At 36.8% G+C, this 15,018-nt stretch overlaps 2 protein-coding genes across 2 annotated transcripts in view; both read right to left on the reverse strand.

Annotated features, from left to right (window-relative positions):
• Window positions 1–3,195, reverse strand: part of rundc3ab (RUN domain containing 3Ab) — a 19,018-nt gene extending 15,823 nt beyond the window's left edge. Inside the window, exon 1 of the mRNA XM_016493670.1 lies at window positions 2,906–3,195. Within this exon, the coding sequence (XP_016349156.1) occupies window positions 2,906–3,012 (107 nt within the window). The 5' untranslated portion in view covers window positions 3,013–3,195. The remainder of the gene's footprint in view (window positions 1–2,905) is intronic.
• An 8,563-nt stretch (window positions 3,196–11,758) lies between these two features.
• The window catches only part of pth3r (parathyroid hormone 3 receptor), a 22,683-nt gene continuing 19,423 nt past the window's right edge, over window positions 11,759–15,018 (reverse strand). The window contains exons 11-13 of the mRNA XM_016493656.1: window positions 14,829–14,970; window positions 14,240–14,281; window positions 11,759–12,196 (exon numbers count right to left, since the gene is read on the reverse strand). Of these exons, the coding sequence (XP_016349142.1) occupies window positions 11,759–12,196; window positions 14,240–14,281; window positions 14,829–14,970 (622 nt within the window). The remainder of the gene's footprint in view (window positions 12,197–14,239; window positions 14,282–14,828; window positions 14,971–15,018) is intronic.

Genomic DNA, 15,018 nt, shown 5'->3' on the forward strand with positions numbered 1-15,018 from the left:
ATGCACCAAGAGCTTGTAACACTCCAAAGAGAAAGGAAAAATTTAAATTGCATCATATGACCCCTTTAAAGCATAAACGATTATTAAAACATCATTTAAATTTACTTTTAAATTAAAACTTTTAATTTGACATTATTACAAAGTGAACTATTTCAAAGTGTACTTTCAGTAAGTGTGCTAAAAACATGATCTTGAAAACATATTCTCTTTAAAGTACATTTAAGTGCACATTTATTATTATGATCTGCAAGTACACTACAAGTGCACAGTCAATACAATCAAGTGCACTTCCTTTTCACAAGGGATAATTATAAAAAGATCGGGTTCACAAGGTAATCTATAGGTAAAGCATTACCACAATCTATATCAAAAGAAAATGTATTTATATTTGTCCATACTAATTCATTGTTTATTTAACCAAAAAAAATAATAATTCAGATACAAAGATAAGACACAAAATCTTTGAAATTAGTAATACACTAAGTCTACACTAAGTTAACAGCCTGTAGCAAGAAGCAATGGTGAGGTAATAGCCAGTGATGGTCTGATGCATGTGTTCCGTTGAACTGTGTGGATCAATGCACTAAATGAATATTTCATTTAGTGATATTTATATCACATTACTGATAAATGACTAAACCATTTTCTACTTAACTACTTATTGTACTTACTTCATCTATAGAAAGGTAATGAATACAACTGCTTCCAACTGAGTGACATACATTAAAGTACATAATGTATTATGTATGACTTTTACTGTATGTACAACATGCATATTTTGTCATGTTGTTAACATAATACCGAATGTCACCTGCTTTCTTAAATGGGGCTTTTTAAATGGGGCTTTTTAGAATCAAATCTGGGTTATGTGATGTATCACATTTTTGAAAGGTAGTTCCACCTGCTTTTATCCTGAGTTATGAAGCACCTAATATTGGAAAAAATGAAGTAAAAAGAGGGAATAAATTTCATAGGCCATTCAAGAGTTACTTAACCTAAACATGCAATTGTTACAATTACAAGGTGACTTCTAAACATAATTGTATTTAATTAAAGGATTAGTTCACTTCCAGAATAACTGTTTCCTGATCATTTACTCACCCTCATGTCTTCCAAGATGTTCATGTCTTTCTGTCTTCAGTTGCAAAGACATTAAGGTTTTTGAGGAAAACATTCCAGGATTTTTCTCCATATAATGGACTTCAATGGTGGCCAACGGGTTGAAGGTCCAAATTGCAGATTCAATGCAGCTTCAAAGGGCTCTACACGATCCCAGCCGAGGAATAAGGGTCTTATCTAGCTAAACGATCGGTCATTTTCTAAAAAATAAAATAATAAAAATGTATATACTTTTTAATCACAAATGCACATCTTGCACAAGCTCGACTTCAGGCATTATGTAATCACGTTGGAAAGGTCACGCATGGTTAGCTCTTCATCTGTGTGCTTCGGTTAAAAAAGATAGGGTAGGGCGAAAAACATCTCATTTTTTCCTCCAACTTCAAAATCGTCCGACATCGATGTTTTGCCTTTTTTGTAAAGGCCATTTGACTTTCTTTGCACGTTTGCTTTGTAATCACTAGGTCGGTACTTCCACCTACGTCATGCATGACCTTTCCAACGTTACAACGTAATGCATGAAGTCGAGCTAGTGCAAGACGAGCATTTGTAGTAGTTTTTTTTAGAAAATGACCGATCGTTTAGCTAGATAAGACCCTTATTCCTCGGCTGGGATCGTGTAGAGCCCTTTGAAGCTGCATTGAATCAGCAATTTAGACCTTCAACCCCGTTGGCCACCACTGAAGTCCATAATATGGAGAAAAATCTTGGAATGTCTTCCTCAAAAACCTTAATTTATTTGCAACTGAAGAAAGAAAGACATGAACATCTTGGATGACATGAGGGTGAGTAAATTATCAGGATTTTTTTTTATTCTGGAAGTGAACTAATCCTTTAATAACATTTCTTGCATTCTGTTGCCATCATTTTAAAAAGAAGATACACTGTATCATTTACAGTGTCCCCACCCACAACTACACAAAATATAATTTAACGCATAATATGGCATAGTCATACATGAAGCAATGTCATTCCTGCCAATGCCAAAACCAGCAGTGACTTCACCATCAATTGTTCTGGTCACAACAATGACTCTTTCAGTACACAGCAGTACAATAGGCAGAGTACAACATGACAGACAAAAGCTGGAGAGCAAAAACTTGCTCCCACTTTGTCCTAACTCCTAACCAATTAGTATTTTTTTTTAAATATAAGTACAATGTAAAAACATGTATGTGTACAATAAATAATAACTTAATTATTTTTAAATGATTAAATATTAGGGAATCCAAAACCATCAATATTTTTTTAGAATTAAGTATTAATTTTATTTTTGGATCATTGTGAGTGTGATCCCTATTCTCTGTACAGCACAGCAGATTCCCAGCGGCCCCCGTCAGCCCTGCTGCCCTTGCGGGAGGACGGTTGTCGTCATAGCAACCACATCATCCGGGGAACAGAGATTAATCACATTGCGTGCAATGTCCGGTTTCAACAATAATTTGTGTACACACATTTGATAAAACACCCGTAATAACTAGCGTATAGACTCACATTGCGAAGTAAACAAAAGTTAGCCGAAGATCTTTAGCAATCCAGACCTTCGTATTCAGTGTTTACGATGTGTGTCGGTCAAAGACCTCCAAATCCGCAGATTTCTTTAAGAGGACGGTGAAAACGTCACATTTGATTTCAACAAGCCTCTCCACATTTTCTAAATGAATTAAATTAACATATGAAGCAGAAAAATACATATTTTCGGACGCATCCCTGTTTATGACTCCGCTGAAGGCCATCAATATTGCAGAATACATACATACGTGGCTCCTGAAAGCTTCTCACTCACCTACAAACTGTGATGAGGTTTTTTCTTTCCACGGCGATACTCCTGGAGAAGCCTTTCTTGGACTGTGCACCCATAGCCATCGCGGACTGCATGAAACTCTGCTCCATCCCACTGGACCCCTCCCTTACGCCACAAATACACACACAACCGCTTTCAGAGACGAGGCTTGACAGGTGAAGACAGTCGATTTGAAAACGCCATTCTCCACTATTAAAGTGCAGACGAACAGAGGCTTTCTCCTTGAGAGACCGTCTGCACCCCTCCTCTATACTGACCTCATCATTCCCGGATCAGCAAAACCATTTTAGGATGATTCACACTAATTGTAACTCGCAGAAGAAGCGCTTCATATGAAACAACAATGAGATCGAATTCATAAGACTAATTAACTGGAAAGGTTATTGCAGGTGGGTCCTACAAGGCTGGGATGCGCATGAAGGACGCGCAGACCTTTCCAATGCCGCGGGGACGCAGTGAACCAAAGCAGACGCTAGAGGGCTTCAAGAGGTTTTAGCTACTACCATGCTTGTTTTTTATTTATTTATTTTATTTTATTATGCAACAATAACAAATACAAAGACATAACAAACATTAATGAACAAAAGTAAACAATAATGAGGGTTACAATACACAGACATTAAAAAAAAAATCATCTTTAATTATTTACACCATAACAGAGTCTTGCATGCAATTTTTAGAGTTCTTCAAAGAAATGAAATATTATATATCAAGATCTTTCTTCAAAATAAAAAAGTAGCAGTTTTCTTGGAAAATTTGCACTTGTGAATATAAAATTTAGCAAGAAAAAGTAATACATTTAGTACTAACTTAGAATGCGAAGGGTCTAGACCCAAAGAGTCACCAAAAAAATAAAAAAATGTTGGTTTATACAGAAGTTTGAAGATAGATATCTTTTGACAACGTTTGAAAAGTCAACCCAAAATATGTTACCATACACACAGTCCCAAAATAAATGATTAATTGTCTCTACAAACTGATGACAAAAGGAGCATATGGGGGGAAATACTATTATTAAATTTAGCAACTTTATAATTAACTAGGTAGCAATTGTGGCTAATTTTAATAGAAACTTATTTCCTTTAAACGTACTTATTATACAGAAAAAAATATCACAGAAGAAGCCAGAAATCTTCCCATAATATATCATTAAATTTGTTATTCCAAAAGCTTACACAAGCAGGCAAAGAAATCCTAGTTTTGTTAAAGGGGTCATATGATGCTTTTTTAAAGATCATTATTTTGTGTATTTGGTGTAACAGAATATGTTGACATGCTTTAATGTAAAAAAAACACATTATTTTTCAAATACTGTACATTATTGTAGGTCCTCTATGCCCCGCCTCTCTCAAACGCTTAGTTTTCTACAAAGTCCCTCCTTCTGACAAGCGCAGTCTGCTCTGATTGGCCAACTGACCCAGTGCATTGTGATTGGCCGAACACCACAAGCACGTGTCAGAAATGTAACGCCCTTTACCATAATCGCGAGCTTCATCTTTCAAAATAAATGTAAAGACAGTAAATAATGTCATTAGTTTTATCATCAGTTCAAGCCCGAAAGGGGAGTCGCATGACAGACACAGTGATGAAGCTGGTATGTGTTTGAAATCGCATCATATGACCCCTTTAAGAGTTGAAATGTTTTTTTTGTTTGACAAGCTGCTGACAGGACATTGATCAATAAAAAGATTAGTGCTATCAAAAACAGATTCTCTAGGGGGGACTGGAAAAGAAAATGTTTGCATAAAATGTTCCTACGAAAGCAAGACACCTGTATCATCTAAAAGTTTGACTCACTAGAAGTATATTTTTTTTATCAAACCAGTTATTTAAAAAAAAAAAAAAAAAAAAAGAGAGATTTATTTTTATATCTAATATTTTGGTTGTTCCAAATAAAATAGCTATGTGGAGAAAAATCATAGTTGGATATAAGGGACCAGCATATTAAAGCCTGAAAATAAGAAAGAGTTAAAGGTATTTTAGAGATTACATAATTGCAGCGCAACAAAAATTGTAAACCTCCAACAGAACTGAAAATATACTTTAGAATAATATTCCAAAAGGACATGGGGTTGTTTAAAAATGATTTTATCCATTTAACTTTGAAAGAGTTTTTAAGAGTGGAAAAGTCCACTAACTCAAATCCACCCGTTGCCCGATCAGCTATCATAACACTTTTTTTAATTAAGTGATTTTTAGAGTTCCAAACAAAGTCTACTATAATTTTGTCCAGTGATTACAAATCTCCAAAGAAATGTCCAGTGCAGATAACCCATCTGCTTTGGAAAGCAACACTCTACCTGTTATAGACAGATCACGTTGTAACCAAGAATTTAAATTGTGCTTAACAGAAAGAATAAGAGGCTCGAAGTTAAGCTTTGATCTTTTTCCCCTGATCTTTACATATAATTATACCTACATTTTTAACTTCAGACTTGACTGGAATGTCACAAATTGTAATATCAGTGGAATGTTTTATAGGTAAAAGTTCACACTTATGAATATTAAGAACTAAACCAGAAGCAGATGAAAATAGATTAATTATATTTAAAGTTAAGAAAACTTGATCTTTATTTTTCAAAAACAAAGTTGTGTCATCAGCCAATTGGCTTATTAGGCTAATATTGATCGGTTTGCCACAGGTATATCTTCCAAATGACTATTTTGAATGTGAATGGCTAATAATTGCATAGGAAGTAGAAAAAGATAAGGCGATATTGGGCAACCTTGACGGATGCCTCTACCTATATTAATCTACTCTGTGAGTAGTGCCAAGTTGTAATTTAATTGAAGCATGGGCATTACTATACAAAGTTTGAATTGCATTGATAAAATTGGGACCGAAACCAAAAACATTCAAGGACTTAAAAATAAAAGGAAACTCAACAGAGTCAAAAGCTTTATAAAAATCAAGAAACTATCATCAGGGATTAAATCGGAGTAATCCAAGATATCAAGAACAAGTCTTAATATTTTTTTAAAATAAGTCTGTCTTTTATGAAACCTGACTGATAGTCATCAATAATATCATCTAAATCACATTTAATTCTTTTAGCAAAAATCATGGCTAATATTTTGTAATCGTTATTTAACAGACTTATTGTTCGCCAATTTTTAAGTTGAGCAAGATCCTATTAATGTTTAGGGATCAAATTTATAACGCCCTGAGTCATATAAGGTGGGAGATACTACCATGCTTGTAATCTCGGCTCTTGCTGTGTGGATGATGTATTTTTGTAGGCCAAAACCCAGAACGAGTTAGCATTTTAGCACTTACATCGTCCTTAAAGGAACACTACACTATTTTTGAAAATAGGCTCATTTTCCAACTCCCCTAGAGTTAAACAGTTGAGTTTTACCGTTTTCGAATCCATTCAGCCGATCTCCGGGTCTGGGGGTAGCACTTTTAGTTTAGCTTAGCATAGATCATTGAATCTGATTAGACCGTTAGCATCTCGCTCAAATGACCAAAGAGTTTCTATATTTTTCCTATTTAAAACTTGACTCTTCTGTAGTTACATTGTGTACTAAGACCGACGGAAAATGAAAACTTTGCTGCCGTTCCATGGGTGCAGCAGGCGCAATGATATTACGCAGCGCCTGAAAATAGTCCCAGCTAGGGAACTTCCAATAAGCCTATTTTAAGGTGCTGCGTAATATCATTGTGCCTATAAAATATAGAATAATATAGAAACTCTTTGGTCATTTTTGCGCGAGATGCTAACGGTCTAATCAGATTCAATGATCTATGCTAAGCTAAGCTAAAAGTGCTACCGCCAGACCCGGAGATCAGCCGAATGGATTCGAAAACGGTAAAACTCAACTGTTTAACTCTAGGGGGTTTGGAAAATGAGCCTATTTTCAAAAATAGTGGAGTGTTCCTTTAAGTTATTGTTTTTAGTTAAATGCCTAAAATAAGGTCTGTGGTTCACACAAGCTCAATATATTTTCACATTTTATTCTACAATATAAAATACAAGCGTAATATCCCTTGTGTTTTTTTAAACTTTTACGTGAGACACTAAATGGCCAAATTGGACTACAGAGGTTGTCTGACTATTTTTATGCGTATTTACAGGAATAGTTTACCCCCCCAAAAATTTAAATTTGCTTAAAATTTACTGACCCTCGGGCCGTCCAAGATGTAGATGAGTTTCTTTCTTCATCAGAACAGATCTGGAGAAATTGAGCATTACATCACTTTCTCACCAATTGAATTGTTTGCAGTGAATGGGTGCCGTCAAAATTAGAGTCCAAACAGCTGATAAAGAATCATCAATCCACAAGTAATCCACATGACTCCAGTCCATCAATTAACATCTTGTGAAACGAAAAGCTGTGTGTTTGTAAGAAACAATTCCATCATGAATATACCTATAATATATATATATATACTTTATACTTTAAGAGTTTAACTTCAAACTCTAAAACATGACTCCTCTATCCATAATTGTAGCGGAACAGGTCTGACGCAACAGGTTAATATATATAAAACAGGTTTATTTGGTCACAGGGAGTACTGGGGTAGGGTCCAGAGGATGTGATGGTGAGTGAATAGTTCGAAGGATATGATGAGTGGGGTAATCCGAGTCTTTGGCTTTACAGGAGCTGGAATGCAGGCAGGAGGAGCACACACCTCAGCGATCCGTGAACTAGGAGGAACAGGAGACACTTGGAGACGAGGAGACACTAGGAGGAACACAGGAGGTCAGTAATGCAGGAAGTATTCAAATGGAAGTAGTAGCAAAGCATTGAGTCCTCTACGTGTATACGAGACCGGACAGTGAGGGTGTCTGAGGTGTGTGCTTTTATGCAGGCTGGTTGTGAGCAGCGTCCCAGACCCTCTCGCTTTCCCGGAACCAGTAGTCAACCGCCGGAACATCAGAAGGCTCCCCGGACCAGGGGAACAGTGGAGGTTGGAACCCGAGCACGCACTGGAAGAGAGTGAGACCAGTAGAAGGCTGTCGCAGGGAATTCTGGGCGTACTCGGCCCAGCCCAGGAACTGGTTCCAGGAATCCTGGTGACCATGGCAGAAGGTTCGTAAGAATCACCCCACCTCCTGAATCTTCCTCTCCGTCTGACCATTCGATTGGGGATGGTATCCGGACGAGAGGCTTACGGTCACACCTAGGAGGTTGAAGAAGGCATTCCATACCTTGGAGATAAACTGAGGTCCCCGGTCGGAGACATCCTTGCACGAACCTTCTCACGTCCCTTGCCATATTGGGCCACCAGAAGCGATCTCGTAGCAGCGAGAGGGTGTTGTTGGCCCCTGGATGGCCAGTGCCTCGGGAGGAGTGAGCAGAGTGAATCAGTGGGGTGCGTTGGGTTCGTGGTACATACTGGCATCCAGGAGGGCAGCCCGGCGGATTGTTGGGAGCCATGTTTGATGCCACTGAAGGGGCACTCCATTCAATTGGACTGACGATCATCCTTGGTGGGATGATACTTTCCGGTTCTTCTGGACCTTCCACATGACTATGAATGCGTGACAAGGCATCTGCCTTGACGTTCTTGGGACCAGGGCGATAAGTAATGGTAAAGTTGAACCTGGTAAAGAATAATGCCCATCGTGCTTGGCGGGGATTTAGACGTTTAGCCTCACGAAGATACTGAAGATTTTTATGGTCGGTCAGTACAGTGAATGGATGGGTTGCCCCCTTCAGCCAATGCCTCCACTCCTCTAAGGCCAGCTTGATGGCAAGTAGTTCTCTGTTGCCGATGTCATAATTATTTTCCGCCGGGCTGAGCTTCCTCGAGAAGAAGGCACATGAGTGGAGTCTGGCTGGGTTCCACTGCAGGTTGGTTTGATGAGGTGCTAGATTGGTGACAGGTGCAGGTGCTCAGAATTCAGGTGAGAGGGATCGTTGTGATTGGGTGGTGGTGGAGCCTGGCCGATCTGTTACAATAATATTGCTTTGTCCAGTGAAAAAGTCATCTAGTCTGAATCGGGAGAGAAATCAAGCACTGTTTACAAGCAAAAACAGTCCAAAACAGTTTGAGGACTAACAGAGAAGCTTTATCATGTATTATAGCTGGTATTTTGGCCAGAAGCAATGGTTAAAAATGTTGAAACGCCTTCATAATAGATTTCTTTATTACAAACACACAGCTTTTCAATTCACAATACATAACTTGGACTGGAGTTGTGTGAATGTGGATTTTTATTATGTTTTTATCAGCTGTTCGGACTCTCATTCTCACGGCACCCATTCACTGCAGAAGATCCATTGGTGAGCAAGTGATGTTATAATAAATTTGTCAAAATATGTTTAAATGAGGAAACAAACTCATCTATATCATGGCCTAAGAGTGATTAAATTTCCAGCAAATTTTCATTTTTGAGTGAGCTATTTCTTTTAAGACTAATGCATAGCCCACATGTTTACCATACCAAAAACTTGATTGAGATGCAGTTACCCATATATCCACTAGAGGTCCTCTTGTCAGCATCATTCGAATTGCTAAAACATGCAACCCACACTACTCTTCTTTTCTTGCACTGTGAAATGTAAATATGAAAAGATGTCAGTGATTGTTCACTGGATGTGTATGGCAGATTCATAATGGCAAAAATATAACAAACAATGCATGGTAGACAAGTTTGATGTGCTTGCACATTTGTATGTGAAGCAGGCCGAGACTGTCTATGTCCTGGGCTAGGTTTAGACCTGAAGCTCTTCTGTGAAATTCCTGACTGCAGTGAGAGGGCATCTAGGGCAGAGTGCTGAAAGAATGTGAAATATATAGTTTTAGAGCAGAAGAAAGACTATGAGGGAAAGAGCGGATCCATAATAGAAGGACAAAATGTTTGTTTTGAATTGGGATAGAAGTAAAAATGTCTGCCAATCAAACACAAAACACATGCATTCTTTCACATCCATTTTTAAAAACCTTTCTTTAAAACATTTTAGGAAAACTAATATCTCCACTTACACTGTGGACATTATTTTGTCACTGATTTGCATGGGTAGAGTAGTTAATGTAAGTGCTGGTTTCCTTGTGTCTTGGTGAAACTGTTTACTGTGTTCATCATTAACATTATAATGACTGCCATTAATGAAGTACATATTCCAGTGACATAAACGTTTAATAAAGTATTAAAATAAGTATTAAACCTGTCACAGACAGTCCAGATTTTATTCAACACACATCTAAAATAATGATTTTACACAAAACACCACATGATCCTTTTTTTTTTTGTCAGTCAGCAGGTGGATTTCTAAATATAAAATCACAAAATATCATTATAACCATCATGATCTTATGAGTTTGGTTAATAATGCATTTAGCTGTGCAAAAGATAATCTCTCCGAAATTAGAGCTCCAAATATTCCAAATGCAGATTAAAGTAAGCATCATATAATCATGATGGCTTGAGCAGAGATTTGAAGAGATTCTTTTCAGTTTATGCTGCCTGCTATCTGGTAGGCACAACATGGACTGTCTTACTGCAGGTTTTTAATGCAGGACATTATTTTGAGATTCTTACAGAACATTAACTAAAATATTTGAAACGATAAAGAGAGGTGACTGATATTAAGCATTCATTTTTATAGATCATTTCAAATGTGAAAGTTTATCATGCAATTTTCCAGTGGCCTACATTACCTGACTTAGTTACTAAAGGTTGCATGTTCAGACCCACAAAGGAATGACACAGGAACTAAAAAGAAGTACTTAAATGATCCATTGTGCACCTTTAAATCCACACTTTTAAGTTATGTACAAACCTTTCAACTAAAGAAAGTATCAGGAGGAGAACATCCTGTCCACTGATGTCCAGTCAAATCCAGTGACATCATTTTTTTTTCTCTATATTGTATGCACAGTATGCATGACAGGCAAATATATTTGCTTGATATTTTAGCTTCAGGCATCCATAATTACAATATTAAAAACTCAACATTTTCTCAAGAAAATGAGTGGTGCTTGTGCTTTAGAAACTCACCGCCACAATGTTAGTGTGCTGGGGTTGGTTGCTACAGTGTTTTCTAAAATGTTTCTAAATGTTTTCAGCATGTTGCTATGCAGTTAGTATGGTGTTCAGGGTGGTTGCTAGGACGTTGTTAGATGATTGCTTATTGGCCCAGGTCAAAATTGCACATGAGGTCTCTAGATGAGGTCTTTCTTGAATGTAAATCCATGGGATTTTTATTTGCTTGTTTGTTTGTTTAATAGTCTGGCAAGCGAAAATCAGTCTTTGTGGCATAATGTACCATCAATTAATTTAGATTCATTTCTCATTTTCTTTAAAAAAAAATAATAAATAAATAAATGAAAGCAAAATCAAAGTTACGGTGAGTCACTTACAGTGGAAGTGAATGAGGCCAGTTTTTGGAGGATTTCAATTTTATACAGTTAAAGTTAATTTAGCTATTTTATTTTATACTCACATTAATTGTTCTGTTAAAATGTATTATTTGAGCTGAAATTTTGTTTAAAACATTTTTACAGTCATTTTTTTATTTTATTTTAGGGTCTATGAGTTTATGGTGTTCCATTGTCATGGCAACAAAGTTGTGAAACTGAATATAATTTTACACAAAAACAGGTTAGTAAGTGATTTTTCACACTAAATTCATGTTAACATTGTTTACATCATGTGACTATACTATTGAAACAGTGAGTATTTCAACATTTACATGTAACCTCAATTATTTTTATTTTTATTTATTTTTTGAAGGAAATGAGAACTGAGTTGAAATTCATACCTGTGGTCATCATTATGCCACAAGTGCTGTCGACTGAGCTTGACTTGTATTAATATAAACTATTTAATACTAAGGGCTTCTAAACATAGTAAGCACCAATAATGTTCAGCCAGAAGACCATCAAAGCATTGTTTCCAGTTCTTTCCAAGACATGGAACCAGAATGTTCATCATCTGCTACAAAATATGGCTCAAAATCGTGCTCACTTTCCTCTGCATTCCTGCTGGTCTGCTTGCATGGAGACTTTTTCCCATCATTCTGCCTCAGAGCCAGTTCATGCTGCCGCACTGTAAAAAACACAGCCTCTGTGTCGTGAGGCGCATACTCAGGTAAGTTTCCTGAATGGTGGAGACGTGATTGTCCTTTGGCCCCCATGGTCCCCAGAGGCAGGCCTTTAGTGCCGCTGACACTGAGGCACACACTCTGTGTGGTGGTGTGTGACATCATGCCTCCGTAATAGCCACTCCCACATCCTGCACTGCTGTTGACACGAGCCTTCTGCTTCAGGTCTAATGCAAGACTGCGCCTCAGCCATGCCTTCTTAACCTCTGCCTGCACCTGTTCATCATGGAGAGATATAAAAAGAAACAGAGAGACAGAGAAAAGGGGCTAAGTGACTGTCACACACACAAATTTAAAGGTGATGTAAATGGTTTCTTCTGTGTTAAAATACAATCTCCTATTCCAGCTTAAAGAAATGAGTTGTGTCCCAAATGAATACCACTTATACTATGTACTATCTAGTGTATGAAGGTTATTCTGTCATGCAGCATTGGAGTCTCATAGCCCCTCCCCCTCCGGTACGTAATACCCATACAGCACAAATATATATTTTAAATACATGCTAAAAGCTCAATTAAATATATTTTTGAAATTGAAAATACATTTAGTTTTAACCTTCATTTACCAAAATATATTATAAAATGTATTTCAGGGGCAAGAAAATACATTTCCAGTCTTACAGTAGCCTACATTTAGGCTAAATGCAAATGTGGATGGAATACTAGAGAAAAAAAACCTAGACTGAGTGCACATCAGTATATCATCTGGGTATTTGAAGTGCACTTTTTCTTGAGATTTTCAGTATGAACTCACTACTCACGCTATTTATGCTACCAAACTGCATAGTGCATAAGTACATAAATTGAAAAAAAAAAAAAACGATCCACCAGTCTTCCAAAAGAGGACACGACTAGAAATCAGTGATAAAGTTGTATTTACAACACTGTTCCAGAACACTTCAACCCAAATATTCACCATCACAGTATGGTAGGGCCGTAACATTTCGGTCACACGCTTGAGGTATTCGGCCAATCACAACGCACTGGATAGCTGGCCAATCAGAGCACACCTCGCTTTTCAGACCGATGAGCTTTGTAAAAATCGTTTCAAAAAGGCAGGGCATAGAGGAGAAACAATAATGTACAGTATGTGGAAAATAATGTTTTTTTAACCTTAAACCGCATAAACACATTTCATTACACCAAATACACAAAATAATGTTCTTTTTAGCAACATCATATGACCCCTTTAAGAATGGACATGGCTATTTGTAACTTGAATGTGTGTACTGTATTATTGTAATTATAAACACTGATTTGTAGCACAAATAGTTTACTGTTTACAGCACTTTTTATTCTCCTTGTCATTTACCTATTGTAGCGGCTAATGAATCAGAAGTCTTGCACACTCACATTTCAAAATAAGGTGGGTAGTTCACTCCGAAATGAAATTTCTGTATTCACCCTTATGTCAGTCCAAATTGTGTGAAAGAATTTTCAGCAATAGTCACAAGGACAAAAACTCAGAATGAAAAGTTTGAGTAAAAGATGGCATGGCTCACTTAAAAATTTAAAGGGATAGTTCACCCAAAAATTAAAATTCTGTCATTAATTACTCACCCTCATGTTGTTCCAAACACGTAAGACCTTCGTTCATCTTCAGAACACATATTAAGATATAAACAGCAAGGGAACTGTTGAATAAATTCGTTATTTTTGTTTTCTTTGCGCACAAAAAGTATTCTCGTAGCTTCATAAAATTAAGGTTGAACCCCTGATGTCACATGTATATTTTACCTATGTCCTTACTGCCTTTCTGGGCCTTGAACGTGGTAGTTCCCTTGCTGTCTATGGAGGGTCAGAGAGCTCTCGGATTTCATCAAAAATATCTTAATATGTGTTCTGAAGATAAACAAAGGTCTTACGGGTATGGAACGACATGAGGGTGAGTAATTAATGACGGAACTTTGATTTCTGGGTGAACTATGCCTTTAAATTGTTAAGTGAGCCATGCCTTTGAATATGCAGAGACAAATAAGACAAATATAAATCTTTTGTAGGTTGATTCTACCAAAAACTGTAAATACTTTGGGGCTATCAAAACATTGTACTGTTTGCTTGAGTCAAAACAGCAACATTAGCTAAAGTCATTATTCTAACAATTACATTACTTCAGAAATTACACTCTGCACTTTAAACATGCACATTTCAATAGATATGAAAGCTTATTGAATTGTTCAAGTTCACACCAATTAGAGCCATACTTTAGGTAAATACAGTAAGCACACTCATATATTAATCTAAAGTGTCAAACACTCACCTCCCCATTGCAAAAGCAGTAAATAAACGCCACAAAGAAACCCTGTGGAAATGAAATTCACCATAAAGGAAAAGCACACACTTTTTCAGGGCAACAACCATGATATTTCATGTGTCCTAACCAAATTAAAGTAACATGAACATTTCCAGAGACAAGTTATTTGTATGGTGAATGTTGTATCTGTTAATATTATTTAATGGACCTGAGTTAGAATGAACTATAGTAACAATTAATATTTGTATTTAATCTCAAACTAATCTTAATCTAAAATGTATTCTAATATTTATTTCATCTTTTAAAAAAAAGTGTACCGTAATAAGTATCGTAACAAATGTGTTGTTCATTTTTAGTTAATGTTAGTTAATGCATTAACTGATGTTAACTAATGGGACCTTCGTGTAAAGTGTTATCCTGTCATCTCAAATCACAAATTCTCATCGAAAATTAATAATTCCGTTTGTCTTGTCACTGTAAGTGTAGATTATTGTCACTGTGAACAAAGACTATTCTATTTTTAGCAGTTGAATCCCAATGTAATTTCCTTCATATGCTTGCTGGCTGGATGTGATTTTTTTTAACTGGAATATACCTGTGAAGAGTTGAAGAGCATCTCATAATGCATCTGAATCTGCCACAGCAGACCTGTGACATCAGTGTATGGAAGAGCCATAAACAGCATGTAATGAACTCCAAACAGCGGCATCAGCACCAGGGTTGACTTCAGCAGCTTCCTATACAGGCCACAGCAAACAAATCACTGCAAATCACGTGTGTGTGTG

Source organism: Sinocyclocheilus anshuiensis, unplaced genomic scaffold (genome assembly GCF_001515605.1).
Source record: "Sinocyclocheilus anshuiensis isolate Anshui unplaced genomic scaffold, SAMN03320099.WGS_v1.1 scaffold2046, whole genome shotgun sequence".
NCBI classification, from domain to species: Eukaryota; Metazoa; Chordata; class Actinopteri; order Cypriniformes; family Cyprinidae; genus Sinocyclocheilus; species Sinocyclocheilus anshuiensis.